This window comes from Bos indicus, chromosome 1, assembly GCF_029378745.1.
Source record: "Bos indicus isolate NIAB-ARS_2022 breed Sahiwal x Tharparkar chromosome 1, NIAB-ARS_B.indTharparkar_mat_pri_1.0, whole genome shotgun sequence".
In the NCBI taxonomy this organism is placed as follows: Eukaryota; Metazoa; Chordata; class Mammalia; order Artiodactyla; family Bovidae; genus Bos; species Bos indicus.
The window spans coordinates 67,167,538-67,184,236 of NC_091760.1; the positions used below are offsets into that span (position 1 = coordinate 67,167,538).

Below are 16,699 nucleotides of genomic sequence, written 5' to 3' on the forward strand. Positions count from 1 at the left end.
GAAAAGACATTCAACATCATTATCCATTATGGGAATGAAAATTAAAACCTCATTGAGATATTAGCACACACACATTAGAATGGATAAAGTAAAAAATAATGGTAACACCAAATACTGGCAGGGTGTAGAGAAACTAGATCACTCAGATATTGCTATTGGGACTGTAAAATAGTACAGCCCCTCTGGAAAGCAGTTTGGCAATTTCTTACAAAACTAAGCATACATTTATCATATAACACAGCAACTGCATTGTTGGGCATTTATCCTGGAGAAATGAAAACCTGTGTTCACACAAAAAACAGTACATGAATATTCATACCAGCTTTATTCCTAATAGTCAAAAACTAGGGGGGAAATGTCCTTCCATGGATGCATGATTAAACAAACTGGAGCCCACATGTACCATGGAATCAGATCAGATCAGATCAGATCAGTCGCTCAGTCATGTCCGACTCTTCGCGACCCCAGGAATCGCAGCACGCCAGGCCTCCCTGTCCATCACCAGCTCCCAGAGTTCACTGAGACTCACGTCCATCGAGTCAGTGATGCCATCCAGCCATCTCATCCTCTGTCATCCCCTTCTCCTCTTGCCCCCAATCCCTCCCAGCATCAGAGAAGACTCTTGAGAGTCCCTTGAACTGCAAGGAGATCCAACCAGTCCATTCGGAAGGAGATCAGCCCTGGGATTTCTTTGGAAGGAATGATGCTGAAGCTGAAACTCCAGTACCATGGAATACTACCCTGCAATAAAAGGAATCAATTACTGATACACACACAAACTTGAAGAACTCTCCAGGCAATAATGCTAAGTGAAAATGCTGATCCCAAAATGCTACTATATGATTCCATTTATGTGACATTCTTGAAATAATGGAGTCACAGACAGGAGAACAGTTGGTGGTTGCCATGGCTAGGGGTGGTGGGGAAAGGAAGAGGCATGTGTGGCTGCAGAGAGGTAACACCAGGGAGTCTTGGGGTGATGAATCAGTTCAGTATCCTGATAATGGCAATTGCTGCATGAATCTATGTGTGTGAGCAAATGGCAGAGAACTACTACATACACACACATAAGGAGTACATGTGAAACCTAAAACTGGTGAAAGCTGAATAGGCTCTGTGGATTAAACCGATGTCAGTCTCCTGATTTTGCCATTGTACTAGCATTATGTAAAACAATACCACTGGGGGAAACTGGGGGAAAGGTGCAAGGGCCTCCCTGTACTCTTTTGTCCAACCACCTTTGAAGCTTTGTTTCCAAATAGTTTAAAATGTAATTTTAAAAGACACAAAATACTCATCCTCACTAAGTATTAAGGAAAATGACAGTGAACCACCAATGAGATATTTTCATTTATCAAATTAACAACTTATATTTTATTAGGAGGTCAGGGTAAAAATGCTCAGTGTATATATGAAGAATGGTACTGTCATATACCACTGATTGTGGGATTGTGAATGGCTATAACTTTTCTGGAATTTAAGACTGTATCAAAAGCCTTAAAAAAGCATATACAGGCAAACTTGACCACTGCCTATTTCTCTGTTCTTAGTAATTTTTTTCAGTTTATTCAATACCTTTATGCCAGGCACTGCTGCTGCTGCTAAGTCGCTTCAGTCGTGTCTGACTCTGTGCGACCCCATAGATGGCAGCCCACCAGGCTCCCCTGTCCCTGGGATTCTCCAGGCAAGAACACTGGAGTGGGTTGCCATTTCCTTCTCCAATGCCAGGCACAGTGCCACACATTAGAAGTATACCAAAGATGAGTATACATGATTTCTGCACTCAAAGAGTTCAGCTTAGTGGTATAAATATCAAATATGATGACATTTTTATAAGAGTGACATGTGGGAGGGAACCCCAGGAGCACAAAAGTGGCTGTTTTCCCTTTGTCTGTAGTTCTGTGTCTTGGATAAATGTTTGAGTTTTGAGTCAGGTCTGGTGTCAAATAATAAGTTAATAAGTAATTTTGTACTTATTAGCAGTGTCACCTTGGGGAAGCTATCCAGCTTCCTAAACTTTAGCACTTTCATCTGTAAATTAAAGTAAAATTGGTACTTACCAATGCTATGAGGGTTATAAGCATTTATAAAGGATGCAAAGTCTTGTGAAAATGAAATATCTGAGGCTTCACATTCTTTTCTTTAAAATTTATTATTTCCAATATTTGAAATGAAGTCTTTAATTTCTTTGGCTCTGCCTTTTCTAGGTGAATTCTAGCAAATGAATTCTTACTTATAACTCAGAAGTTGCTATAATAGACCTCCTAATTACAGATGAGAGAAGGCCAGGCTCAAGGCAAGTGAATAAAGTGAGAGCCAAACAAACAAACAAAAAAAGCCACCTAAAATATATAAATGTAAATTAGGCTTAATAAATGTTCATAGTTGTAAGAAAATAATGTGTAAAAAAGAAAAACAAGCTGAAACCCAGTTATCAGAATTTTCACACATTCAGGCAGAATTATCCCTTTACACACTACTTAGGTATCGATCTGAGGGGCTCATTCAGTTGTGGGGGGGTTTAGGAGAACTTTAGGAGAAACATTTGCTTAGATTAAAGGAACTTTGGGGCAGGTTACTTACTTCTCTAAGTCTCAGTTAATTCATCAGTTAGAAGTTTTAACAGTTTCTGTTTTTCAGAGGAAAAGGATGAAGTGAGCTAATGGAGGAATATGAAATGTGTGGCTCAGAACAGGGACAGTGATAGCTGTGATGGCTGAGACAGGGCTAGGAACGTACGTAAGGTGTCGTCCCTGGATCCTTACGACAACCATGTGAGCCGAGTATTATTTTCCCCATTGAAAACAAAATGAGGAAATTGAGGTTTAGAGGGGTTTAGTAAGTCACTCAACATCACAAAATTAGTAAGGGGCAGAGTAGAGAGACTTACTCAAAAAGTGCCAAACCACACCAAAAAAGTACGCTGACACCTGACATTCTAACGATGGTCACATAGCATTATCAGCTAGAAATTACAAAAGATTCAATTCTATATCTCACCAACATCTTGAGATCACCAGCTGTGTATCCCTGGGAAAGTGGCCTAACTTCTGAAACGGTTTCCTCTTGTAAACTTTGTATGTTTGCCGTGTGGATTAAATGAAGTGAGAGATTTGAAGTACTTAGCAGAGCACCTAGCTCATAAGCAATCAGCTAACAGATGTTAGCTTTAAGGACATTTATTGGACCTGTTCCTTTGCTAAGCAGAGGGAATGCAAAGGGAAATGAAACATGTCCCCTGCACTTGTGGAAGACAGGACAGGAGAGCCATATGAGCAGTGAGACTGTAGCACAATGAGGAAACTGTTATAATGGAAGAATACATAACGTGATTTTGGAGCAAGGATGATAGAGATATTGTGAAAAGAGGAGGGAAGGATGGCCAAAAAAATAAAAAAGGTTTCAACTGTGAACCGTGGAATGATTGAATCTTGAAGGAAAACAAGAATTTTCCCAAACAGAGAAGGCAGGAAAGGCATTCTAGACAGAAGGAACAGTTTGTGCAAAGGTAAAGAAGGCAAAGAGTCATGAAAGGGTTTGTGAGGGTCCAAGACTAGAGAACAGTTCGTGTGACTAGAGGGTGAGTTATATGAGCTGATGAATAAAAGCAGAAGAGAAAACTTGGATTCAGGCTGTGAAGGGCCCCATGGGTCTTGCTAAGTAAGAAGTGTGATAACTATCCATGAGGAACAGGGAGTAAGTCTTTAAAGCAAGGACGTTCCATAAATCAGATTGTTCTTGATGACAGATAATGGTAGGGTAAAGAAGAGGACCCCAACCTCTGGGACCTAATAATGCCTGATGATCTGAGGTGGAGCTAATGTAATAATAATAGAAATAAAGCACACAATAAGTGCAATGTGCTTGAATCATCCTGAAACCATCCCCCAACCCTGGTCCGTGGAAAAATTGTCTTCCACAAAATCAGTCCCTGGTGCCAAAAAGGTTGGGGACCACTGGGGTAAAGCATAGTGAGAAGGAATCAGCTTGGAGTCTGTTGCAATAGTCCTGACGAGTGGTGACCAAGATCTTAACATGGGCCGCCAATGAATTGGAAGTGGATGGTGAGGAAGGGGAAGTGAGGGGGTCATTTAAACTTACGTGTGAAATCCAAGTTATGAAAATGGCTTGGTCCTGTCTTACCACAGTCATCCCAAAGGACCAAAACAAAAACACAGAAAACCTCTTTTAAAAATAATCTCTTTTGTTTGTATGCAAATAGGCCATGCACAGTGAAAATGCAACTCAAGTGTGATGACAAATACAATATTTTGTCTTCAATCCATGAGACATGAAGATGGAACTGATTTACAAGTGCCATCCTTCTTAAAAATTCCAACTCCTCACATTAAAACTGTAGCTAACCAGCTCAAGTCTTATTTGCAATTGTTTTTCATCTTAAACCAGATGTGTGGGAATCTATTTAGGGCACTTTTCCAAAAAAGCTTTACTCACATTGCTGAAGAGTAGGAAGAGCAACATCGTGTTTTACTGGAAAATTTCTTTTAGGTACCAACACATCCGTGTGGTGGTGCACCTTTAGAATTTTCCAGATAAAGGTGTGTGAAGGGAACTGCAAAAATTACACTTCTATGGTTCTGCACTACCAACTTGAAAATTGCAAATCCAAGTTGACAAATGCATATTTTAAAGGTTCGCAGAAGTCTTCTGTGCTTTGCTTTTGGTTACAGAGATGACACAGGGAAGTGAGCCTTTGGGTAATGCAGTGCCTCCTCCCTCAACCCTGCTGTGAAATGGAAGCTTTAAAAAATCCAGTGGTTTTTTTTTTTTTTTTTTTTTAACAAGCTTAGTCATATTAGCTGTGCTCTGTATGCCCCAGTCTAGTTTATTTTATTTTGTAGTGCCCATTTTATTTATACTCATATAAATATTTTGCATAAAAAGGTGCTTTCACAGATTTTTGTGCTTCCCTAAAGTTGAAATCTGCTGCCGTTTGTTAAAATGTGTTAGTTTTGTTATGTTTATATTCTCTCCTCTGCACACATAGGAAAAAATATATGGAAGTAACTCTTCTAGCAACTTTTACATTTTAGAATATTACCTCATTTTATTTCTTCTAACTGAGGTTATAAAGGAAATGACAAATGTCAAATGCTTTGTCATTTCAGAAACTGTTGAGAAAGAAACAACAGTTTCTCAAAATGTGTAAGCACCTATTCTTAAGCAAGGGGCCACTTTAAATTCAGAGATCACAATCTTCTGAGTTGAGGTTCAATACTCCCAGGTAATGCTAAGATTGAAAGAATATCACTTTGGAATCAGATATTCATTTCGTTAGATTCTGAAAAGTGCCATCACCAATATTGGCAGTTTATTGTATCAATCTTTTAACTTGCCACTGTATAGATTTTATTCCTTTTGGAAAGATTTTATGTAGTTTTGTTATTTGTTAACTAATAGGCCATCTTTTGTGTAAGCTATCAGAAGAAGCCCTGAGATTGTAAGATTGTATTGTAATAAACCTGAATAGCTAGAGTACAGAATTACTAAATTAGTTAAGGATCACTGAGTCTACCCCTCCTTCAAGTGAGCTCTCTCAATTGGGGCCACCCATGATTAATAGTCATGCAGACACTGTAACTACTTAAAATATGAAGTATCTCTTAGATGGCCTATCCTTGAGATGGAGGGCCTGGGGAAATTTTTTCTAATTGTGGCCTACCTAATCTAGTTAGAATCTATTTCATGCTCTTTAGATGGTACCTGATCATTAGGGCATCATATGTAACTGAAGTTGTTTATGTAGAAAATCAGCTGCTGGCAAGTACCCTAACAATATTGGGGCTTCCCAGGTGGCGCTAGTGGTAAAGAAACTGCCTGCCAATGCAGGAGACATAAGAGACGCAGGTTCAATACCTGGGTCAGGAAGATCCCCTGGAGGAGGGTATTACAACCCACTCCAGTATTCCTGCCTGGAGAACCCCATGGACAGAGGAACCTGGGGGGATACAGTCCATAGTGTCGCAAGGAGTTGGACACGACTGAAGCGACTTAGCACGCATGTGCCTTGACATTATTAGACTGTGCAGGTCTCCTGCAGGATATGGGAGGGCAGGTACCCTTGGCTTTGGCTCACCTTGGATCCCAGGGCTAGCCCAAGGCCTGCACCCAATCAAGGCTGGTTAAGCATTTGTTGATGAATGAAGGCAAATTAAAAAGTAGGAATTCTAAATCCATCTGTGGATTTTTAAGAATTATTGGAAAATGGGAAATGTTAACTGAGATACAAAGACGGCTGGGAACACAGGTGAAACATAAAATGTGCATATTTGGCTGCCACTAGAGTCTATAGTCACTGCCAGCCCCCATGGATGCTCTGGCAGCAGCCCTGACGCTCTGCCCAGTCCTTCCAGGAGGTGTGCGTACACAGGGCAGGCAGGTGGGAAGGGGTGTTCTGGGTGTTATCTTGCTGCTTCTGATCCTGGTCTCTGTCCACTAAGTGAGTGTGGATTCCTCGGTCCCTTAAGCTGCAGTTGCTCTGTGACTTCACCTTGCTTCTCACCCGCAGTCCAGTTCCCAGCTCGTCGCCAGGACCGGTCCCCCAGTGAAGGGCCTTGTTCCACAGAGACAAATATCGCCATTCCTCACACTGCAGACATCACACTTCTCAGAAACTCCTGACTTCTGGGTGTGTTGAAGCCTGTCCCCATCCCATTCTGCCCTGTCTCCACCAGACCATGGATCTCTCTCAGATCCTGAGTATGGGATGGGTGGTTCCTCACATGCCAGGGTTGTTGTACCCAACTCCATCTTCCTCCTGAGAGAGTCATTTCCTAGGCAGGTTGATAGGGAGTCTAGGGGTCCCCAAGGAGAGAGGGGTCTGGAATTCTCAAGGAGGAAGAAAGGACAAACTTTTTTCTTTCTCCACATTCCTTAGGATTATATAACAATAATGTATCCTGCCTAAGGACAGTCTTTGGATTCAACCTTCTGTTATCTTAAAATGTAAATTATGGGAGTAGACCTGGTCTTTACAAGGATGTATCTTGCCTGAGGACAGTGTTATCTTAAAATGTAAATTATGGGAGTAGGTCTGATGAGGTCTTTACAACTTCCAGGCATTCTTTGGATTATATAACCTCACTGTTAACACTAGCAAGCGGGTACTCTTTCTGCCCCCTTCTGATGCCTATGTCAGAAGCTTTCTCCATCTCCTTTATACTTTAATAAAACTTTATTACACAAAAGCTCCGAGCGATCAAGCCTCGTCTCTGGCCCCAGATTGAATTCTTCTCCTCCAGGGACCAAGAATCCCGGTGTATTCGCGTGATTCAACTACAACTTTTCACTCCCCTTCCTCACTCACCCCAGCCCAACAAAGAACAGCTTATCTGAAGCTCACCCCCATCTCTGGTAAAACAGAACTTCTTTCTCTAAAATGGATGTATCCTGACACCCTTTCAACAATTTTTTTTCCTTAACCTGCTTTTCAGTATGTGCTAATGTAATCTTCAATACAAAGAAACATATTTTGCTGCTGAAGTTAGGGTATGTTTTGTTAAGCCACCGCGTGATTTTGAGAGAAAGTGCCCACAAGAATCTTTTGCATTCACTTGATAGAATCTTGCAAATAACCGCTGGTGCCCCTTGCCTTTCTGACTTCTTAGAGGACATCTAGGCAAAAGCATATTATGCATCCTAGTTTTGGTGTTCAGAAGCTGATCAAACACAAGTTAAGAAACAACACACAAGGCCTCTTTCTTAGCACGCATGAATGATAGGTGTGAATTTGCATCATGAGAAAGTGAGTAAAGGAGGGGCATCTAGAGAGATCAAACAAGCCAGCCTAAGATGGGAGGGGAGCCGTGTTAGAGGCTATAAGGGTGAGGGTCTCACCTGCCTTGTCAACCCACTTGCAGGATATAAATACTGAGGCTGCAGAATTTTGGTTCAGAGGAAAATACTCAACAATACTTAACTATATAAAATTTATTTCAAGTATAAGTCAAGATTTCATCCCCTCCAAAAGAAACATTTTATTTCTAAGAATGTTCCTCCAGAAACATGGAACTGAAAGCTATTTTTAATTGATCTGGCCCTTAGAAAACAATGGGGGCTTTTCCTTTGATTTACCTAAGGAACTGACATAAAAAACAGTTTCACACCAGAAAGATAAAAAAAATGTCAAAATAGAAGGCAGAAATACAAACCTGGAGATTTTCCACTGCAGCATTTTATGTGTGGCATCTGATTACAAGTGTGCAACACGGAGAAGTGAATCTTTGGACTGTGAAATTGATGCTAATTTCTTACCCACTAGTCTAGAAGCCCACTAAAATGTCACAGCATTCATTTGGTTGCTTTACCAGGAATCAATGTATGCGGTTAGTACGTCTGTGTGTTTAATTAATAGATTTTATTTTTAAAATAGTTTTAGATTTACAGAAAAATTAAGCAGATAATACAGAGAATTCCCATATGACCCCTGTTTTGTAGACCATTTCCCCTATTATTATCATCTTGCATTAGTGTAGTATATCTGTTACAATTAATGAACCAGTATTGATATATTATTATCTAAAGTCCATACCTTAAGTCTCCCCCTTTGTGTTCTATGAATTTTGATGAATTTCTAATAGGGGTTTCCCTGGTAGCCCAGATGGTAAAGAATCTTCCTGCAATGCAGGAGACTTGGGTTCAATGCCAAGGTCAGGAAGATCCCTGGAGAAGGGAATGGCTACCCATTCCAGTATTCTTACCTGGGAAATCCCATGGACAGAGGAGCCTGGCAGACAACATCATGTCCGCAAAGAGTTGAACATAACTGAGCAACTAATACTTTCTATCATCTTTCTGTTCTATACTTTGTCTCACTCTTTGTGTTGTATGAATTTTGACAAATTTATAATAACCTGTATCTACCACTATAGTATCACACAGAGCAGTTTCTCTGCCCTCAAAATCCCCTGTTCTCCACCTGTTCATCCCTCCTCATGGACACTGGCAACGACTGATCTTCATACTGTCTCTCATGGTTTTGTGTTTTCTAGGTCATCTAGTCAGAATCATACAGAATAGAGTCTCTTCAAACTGTCTTCTTTCATCAAAAAGTATGAATTTAAAGTTCTTCCATGTCTTTTTGTGGCTTAATAGCTCATGCTTTAATCACTGAATAATATCTCATTGTATGGATGTATCACAGTTGGCTTATCCATACACTTATTAAAGGGCATTTTAGTTGCTTCTGGTTTGGGACAATAATGAGTAAAGCTGCTGTAAATATTTGTGTGTTGGTTTTTGTGGGGACCTAAGTTTTCAGTTCATCAGGTAAATACCTAGGAGCATGACTGCTGGGTCATATGGTAGGCTTATGTTAAATTTTATAAGAAACTGTTCCAAAGCACCTTTCATTCCTACCAGCCATGAATGAGAGTTCCTGTTGCCCCACATTCTCATCAGCACTGGGCACTGGCAGTTTGGTGAATTTTAACCATTCTAACAGGTATGCAGTTACTAGCTCATTGTTGTTTTAATCAGCAATTCCCTAATGATATATGAAGCTGAGCATCTTTTCATATGCTTATTTGCCATCAGTATATCCTTGATGACTTTTGTATGATCTGATCTTTTGCCATTTTTAAATTGAGTTGATTTCTTATATTTGAGGTTTAAGAGTTCTTGGTACACTTTAGATACCAGTCCTTTATCAGATTTGTGTTTTACAAATGTTTTCTTCCAGTCTGTGTCTTGTCTTTTCTTTCTCTTATTGTCAGGATGTTTATGCCTTAAGTAGGGAGGGTTCTAAAAAGACAATTTTACAACAGCAGTAAGAGGTAAATTTCATAGCAGATGTTTTATGCTCTCTCTCTCTCTCAGGTGGTATTAGGGAACCTGTCTGTGAATCCAGCAGAATTTCATTAAAAGTAGAGTCAGATGTTGGGATGGCTAACTCTCCTGCATCATTAGAGGTTGTGCAGCAAGGCTGGCAATAAGAATAGGACCCAACCCTGGGCTGCAGCTGTTCTAAATAAACAACAATTCAGAAACTCTGTTTTCAGTTCAATCCTGGGCCCCCATGCCTGGATTACATTACACATAGGGTGTGAAGCTCTGTTCATGAGTCCAAGTGTGTAAGACATCATCACTTTTCTTATTTCTTAATCCCACCTGTGAGCCCCCACTGTGACAGATAGACAAGTTAGTCAGTCAGTTCAGTCGCTCAGTTGTGTCTGACTCTTTGCAACGCTATGGACTGTAGCACACCAGGCTTCCCTGTCCATCACCAACTTCTGGAGCTTACTCAACTCATGTCCATCAAGTCGGTGATGGCATCCAACCAGCTCATCCTTTGTCATCCCCTTGTCCCTCCCGCCTTCAATTCCAAGCATCAGGGTCTTTTCAAATGAGTCAGTTCTTCGCATCAGGTGGCCAAAGTATTGGAGTTTCAGCTTCAGCATCAGTCCTTCCAATGAATATTCAGGACTAATTGCCTTCCAGATTGATCATACAGGGGTGCCCTCCCCTGCTTGTGGCCCAGTCAGAATTCAGAAGCTTACCTAAAAAGTGGTGGAAGTCCTGGTCTGTACTGGTTGCTATCAGCATCCCTATTCTCCAGCCCACAGTGGTCTGTGAAGTCTGGCAGCTCTCTGCCCCCACGCTACAGTGGGGAATGAGGTCATTCACTGAGGATGGGTCTCCTGCATGAACCATCTCCCCTGAGGTTGTTGTGCCCTTGGGAGCAGTGTGTGGGTTGATTGGATCCCGCTATGCACAGGCCCCACACACCTCTGCCCTTCTCTCCCTCCCTTCTGCATCTCAAAAGCACTCTCTGTCTCGCCTCTCACCTTCTAGGGCACCTACATTGTCTTTTCCAGGGGCTTTCACAAAAGTCCAAAAGTGCTTTTGACTTTAAGTCTCTTCTGCTTTCTCCTTTGTAAAAAATCTCTGTATCAAGGAAGCCCAGAAAACAAACACTAATTAATATTTCAATAAATTATGCCTCTACAATTATTTGTGGAAACTATTTGGCTAGTATCAGAACCACCACCACCACCTGGAATGCTTTTAGAGTGCCTCCTGACCCCTGGCCACAGAAAGCCATATATATAAAACAACGAATACAACTGGAACTGGAAAATTCAGCTAAATGTTTGGATGTTTCCAAATGCCACAGGTTTCTAGCTTTGCCTCCCAGAGTAGACCCTAACTACATGGTCCCAAAGGAACATCTCTTGAGCAAGCTGGGCAAGGACATGGGGAAGGGGTCCATTTCCTCCACTCAGCTACTATCTACAAGCCACTCCCCTCCTGCTGCTTTCCCGGTAGCCACGGCCTCCTCAGACCTAAGAACATCTGGGAGGAAAGCAGTAGAGGAAGCAGCCCCACACAGAAGGCAGATTTCTGAGGTTACCAGCAACTTCCTCCTCATTGACACAAGGAACTGATCTTCATTTTGCTTGACCTCTTCTCAGCATTTGAAACTGCTGACCACCATCACTGTTGAACCCTCTGTATCCTTGGCTCTGATGAGCCTTGGTGAGCTTCCTTATAAGATTTTCAAGTGGCACGGACTTGGAAGGATGGCTAATTTACAATGGATGAAATATGTGGGATTCAAAGTAATTTTGACTGGTTGAACACTGGCCCCAAATACTGATATACAAACAAGATGGGGCCAGAGGGTGGTGATCTGACTTGACATGTGAAAAAAAAAGTCATGGTCGGCCAACCTCCCAGTGGAAATGTATATAGGCTAATTTGATCTCTGACCCATTTACAAAAGTGATCTTGTCACTGCCTGTTTCATTATGTGAGCAAAAAGATAGCTGACAAACTCAGGGAGGTGGGTGCCAGTGTGAGAGCCACTGAGTTGATTAGGGTGCATGTGTGCATGTGTGCTAAGTCACTTCAGCTCTAACTCTTTATGATCCTGTGGACTGTAGCCCACCAGGCTCCTCTGTCCACAGGATTCTTTAGCCAAGAATACTGGAATGGGTTGCCGTGCCCTCCTCCTGGGGATCTTCCCAACCCAGGGATCCAACCTGCATCTCTCATGTCTCCTGCATTGGCAGGCAGGTTCTTTACCACTAGCCCCAACTAGGACGCCCCAGTTGATTATGGTTCTGGAGAACAAATCATATGAGGAACAGCTGATTATATTTAGTTGCAAGAAGAGACTATTAAGGAAATTTATAATATTTGCTTTCAACTATTTGGAGGATTTTATATCTAGATATAGATACATATATTCTGGTAGTTTTAGAAAAGATGACAGGGACAAGTAGATTGTATTTCTGGGAGTGAGGAGTGAAAGGTGGATGACGGGATTATTATAAAGAAGGCTTTTCTCTTAGAACTCTCATCAGATAGTGAGTTTTCCAACATTAGTGAAAAAGCAAAGACTGGACCTCCATCTATCAGAGATGATATCAAGGGGATTCCTTGCTTGAGTAAGAGACTGGAATGACTTCTGAGGTCCCTTAAACAACTCTGCATCTCTAAGTCATGGAGTAGGAGAATTCCATGACACTGTACTTTCCTTTATTTCTGCTGCCTGCCTCATCTCCCTGCACTTCCATGTTACAGCTTCCGAGGAGGCTGCTCTAAGCAAGAACTAAAGTTAGCAGATGAAAGAAGGGATATGGAAAACAGGAAATGAAAAAAAAACCACTTTTTTTTTTTTAAAAGAAACTACTACATGCCACAATCTGTGCTAAGTACTATGTATATAATTATGTCATCCTATCTGACTCTCACAATGAGATTAGAAAATATTTAGCATTACTTCTGTGAGGAAACTAAGACTCACAGAAGTTAAGTCACTTCCCTAAGAACACACAGCTATTAACTATAGGAGGTGGCATTTGAACACACATATCTTTGATTCTGAAGTCTAGTGTGACTTGTTATTTTTACTTATCCTTTATTTATGGCAAATGATACTGCTTTTAAAAATTTTTAATATCGACATAAGGAGTCCTTTTTAAACAAATTTACTTAAAGTAAGTGAAGAGAAAAATATTGTACAAAAAATAGTATAGATTTTGCACAGATATGAAGTGAGACTAGTGGCCAGAATGACTGAAGTTTGGGAAATATTATTCCAAATGTTTTGATAGTAGGACTTTCCAATTTAGTCAGTCTTATATTTTGATTGCTGAGTACAAGGAAGAAAAGAAAATTTGAAAACTACATGGAATATGAATAATTTGCTGTGCTCTGATAGGTGGGGTAATTTCATGTGTTACAATACGGAAACCAAATAGACCCTTTCAAATTAAAAACCATATGATTGTAAAATCCAGAGGAAAACCCCAGGTGAGGCCTATTCGAATAAAGGATGAAGTTTCCAAGGTATGCACATAAAGTGGCTGAGGGGAAGTAACGTGAGTGAGGGCCCAGGACCCACACAGGTTTTGAGAGGCCACAGTGGAAGGTGAAGGGGTTTACAAACCTGTTTGGGGGAAGAATGATCATCCACCCAGTGACGGAAGGAAGATCTTTGTGGAAAGGTCAAAGTGAGGATTGGAAAGTCCAAAAGGAAGGTGGAAAAGCAGTGATGAAGACTAAATAGCAGCAGAGCATGCTATGTGCCAGGTTATTTACATGCAAGACCTCGCTTGCTTTTCACAACAACAGAGCAAGGAGGCGATTACTAGTCACAATTCATAGATGAGAAGACTGGGAGATATTCTATAACTTGCCCAGCGTCCAGTGGATCAAGCCAAGATTTGACCTTGGACTGACCACCAGTTCCAAAACTGGAGCTACTTCCCCTGGACCTCTTGCACCCAGTCAACACCAAGCAGTTTTCACTTTGTCACTTTCAATGTCTCCAGCCTCATGGGGCACCACCAGTCTCTACGAGAAGGGGGAGCCCTGCTCAGAGGCAGGCTGTCTCTCCTCTGGACTCTAATGCTGCAGATGAAGTGGCACATAATTGTCCCCAAATTGCGCAGAGGTTGTTGTAAGGCCTGATAAGGTCAGAAAAAAGAAGCCATGTGCTGGGCAGGATTATATATGTGAAGCCTGTTTCTGCCTAAGCAGAGTTTGGAAAGATGCACGTGGAATTCACACACCTTTCATACTTCTTCTTGTGACTCTTCCCCAAACTCAATAGTACCATCCACTAGGACTTCCCTGGCGGTCCAGTGCTTAAGACTCTGGGCTCCCAAAGCAGAGGGCATGGGTTCCATCCCTGGTTTGGGAACTAAGATCCCACCTGCCACCTGGTGTGGCCAAAACAAAGAGTACCATCCACTTCCAGGAATAGTGGACCAAGGTAATAGAGACATTCTAGGCGAGCACAACTAGGATTAGATTAAGATAATCTGAAAATAGGGGCTATGTGTGTTCACTGACTGCTAGCAGGATTTATGGAGTGGAACTCAGTGAGTGATTTGGGGCAAAGAGACAGGTGAAGCACTAGGTGTCTCTGCTCTCTCTAGTTGAGGGGCTGTCTCCTGCAGCCCTGCTCAGCCAGACACAGCGTCTGGCATGTGGCTGCCCAGTAAAACATTTGCTGAACTGAGCTGATTCTTTTTACCTATGGACCTCTATGATCTGTCAGGGAAGGTGTCTTTGCCATGTTTGTGGCTGGGTTGTCTTCGGGGGGTTTCCTCAGGGCTTTACAGTCACTAGCTCTCAGGAGTGTGTTTGTAGTCATTCTCATCAGTGGAAATGCCCACCTGCCAGCAGAAGTTATCTGGAACCAGAGAGAACACTGCCCCTGTCTGTGGTGTTATTTCTCTCTAGTCAGTTCCCCTTTCTGCATTTGAGATCTAGCCTCAGCCCTGACATTATTTCTCTCTCTACAAGGAGTGTTAGGAGGTATGGGGAGCTCACAAAGGCTCCTCTTCATTTATTCTTGATCCCTGCTTCTGTGTTCCTTGGGAATGCCCCTGGGCTTATGCCTCTGGTCTCTTGGAGCTGCAGTGGATGGGCACCTGTGACAGGTATGTTCTCATGAGGCTCGTGTGCCTGGGGGAGTGTGGTGTGGGGTCAGGCTGCATCTGGGACAGATGTTCAAAGTTGGGGCTGACAGCCAGCAAGGGAGTGGGTAAGAAGGGGTGAGGGGTATGTGATTAAATCCTTTGACCATCAGGCTTGGTTCCTGGACTGTCTACACTGGAGATGGGACATGACAAAAATGTGTCTCTTCTAGTCGGATCCCTTTGTCTGCTTTGACGAGGTGAGAGACATAACAGGCAGGAAATAGAAGGCACCACTTACCAAACAACTGGCAGCCACTCCTGGCCTTGCAGTGCTGTGGGCTCCAAACAGCTATGCTCCAGGAGAAGCTATCCAAGCATGCTGGCCCTGCCCGAGCCCCTTGTGCCAGTGGGAAGTCCAGAGGACGGGGACCAAACCTTCACACTCTGAAACAGCCTCTGCTTTCTTGTTTGGTCTTTCCCTCCCCCTGTCCAGAAACCTTCGCCCATTTCTTCTTCCCATCCAAGTGCCCCATCCCAGTATCAGCCCCACCTGGCACCAGAGACAAATAGCTTATTTGGAAATAAATAGTCCTGGGTCAAAAAGAGCCCAGGCAGCGGTTTATCGTGTTCTGTATACCATGAACTTATTTGCATTTGCAAATAGCCTTAAAATAGTGCCTCCACTAATAGTTAGTGAAGGTTCTGGAGAGACAGGTGAAAATAAGTTTTGACCAAGGGAACTTCCCACTCCTCAAATTGTAAGAACTGAGGAGTCGATCTCTTCCTCCCAACCTCAGTCCTGGGACTCAGGCTCTGGATTAAAATGTTTATTTAATTATGTGCACCAGTTCAGAGTGTGATATTTTCTGTTTGCTGTTACAGATATTACTATTTACATGAGCTATCCTGTGTATAATGAAAGCTTTTATAAATCTCTGCTCATTCATGTGTCCTAAATATATTTTTTGAATGCTTACTATGTCCCAGGTTCTGGGTTTCTAACAAGGAGAATAAAAGACATGGCCCCTGTTCTCTTGAAGCTTCTAGCCTAACAGGAAAACAGTCCTAATTAAATAGTCACACTAAAAATGACTGTGTAACAGTCAGAGCAACAATGCTCTGAATTTGTAACATTCAGAGCAACAATGCTCTGAAAAGAAGAAATGGTTTTGTGATTGTGCTCACTGTTCAAGAACAACGTCTTTGAGCTTGATATTTTGGTTACTACAATATTCCCAGATAACAGATGTCCCCTCATAATGGAGGTGAGGATTGGATTTCATGGAATTGAGGCTAGAATGGGGAGTGGAGAGAACATGAAAGGTGAAAAGACAGGCTAAGCTAGATTCCTTAGGAGAAATTCAAGTTTCAAATACCATGTTTCAAAAATCAGATAGAAGTAGGAGTTGAGTTTAGGGGTCTCTGGGCCAGAAGATGGAAGCTATAAGGACATAGAACAAGAACAAGTATGTCTGAAACAAATGAGGAGGTGGGGAAGTTTCTGGAGTCATTCAGAGTCCAGGCAAGTATGGATACTTCACCTTTCATGGTCAGGCAAGAAGGAAGGATAGGGCCCTAGGCTGAGCACCTAAGCCTTTATTAGACCCTTGTCCTCATCTCTAATCAATGCAAAGACTTTCTGAGCTGCCCATCATAGTTTACTTAGGCTGAGTTTGGGAGAGAGATGCCATTTTGAATATACGTAGACAAAGAAAATTGTATCCAGCACTTTCCATCTCCCAGTCAAGATGCGAGAGGTCCCATTCCCTGTTCTTCTCCTTCCTTTCATGAGTATGATTTCTTTC

At 42.0% G+C, this 16,699-nt stretch overlaps 2 protein-coding genes across 16 annotated transcripts in view; one reads left to right on the top strand and one right to left on the bottom strand.

Moving 5' to 3' along the window:
* ILDR1 (immunoglobulin like domain containing receptor 1) overlaps positions 1–16,699 on the bottom strand; it is a 283,577-nt gene that overhangs the window by 75,647 nt on the left and 191,231 nt on the right. The window lies entirely within an intron of this gene.
* The window catches only part of CD86 (CD86 molecule), a 66,872-nt gene that overhangs the window by 6,004 nt on the left and 44,169 nt on the right, over positions 1–16,699 (top strand). For 2 of the 8 annotated variants that reach the window (XM_070798507.1, XM_070798386.1), the window contains exon 2: positions 9,012–9,071. The exons of 2 other annotated variants lie outside the window; for them this stretch is intronic. Coding sequence is in view for 4 of the 6 variants with exons in the window: in XM_070798601.1 (XP_070654702.1) it covers positions 14,899–14,915 (17 nt within the window). In the remaining 2 variants the exon portion in view is untranslated. Of the gene's footprint in view, positions 1–9,011; positions 9,072–10,634; positions 14,916–16,699 lie in introns of those variants that run through there. 4 more of the 8 variants (XM_070798601.1, XM_019955312.2, XM_019955145.2 and 1 more) reach the window with 4 other exon arrangements.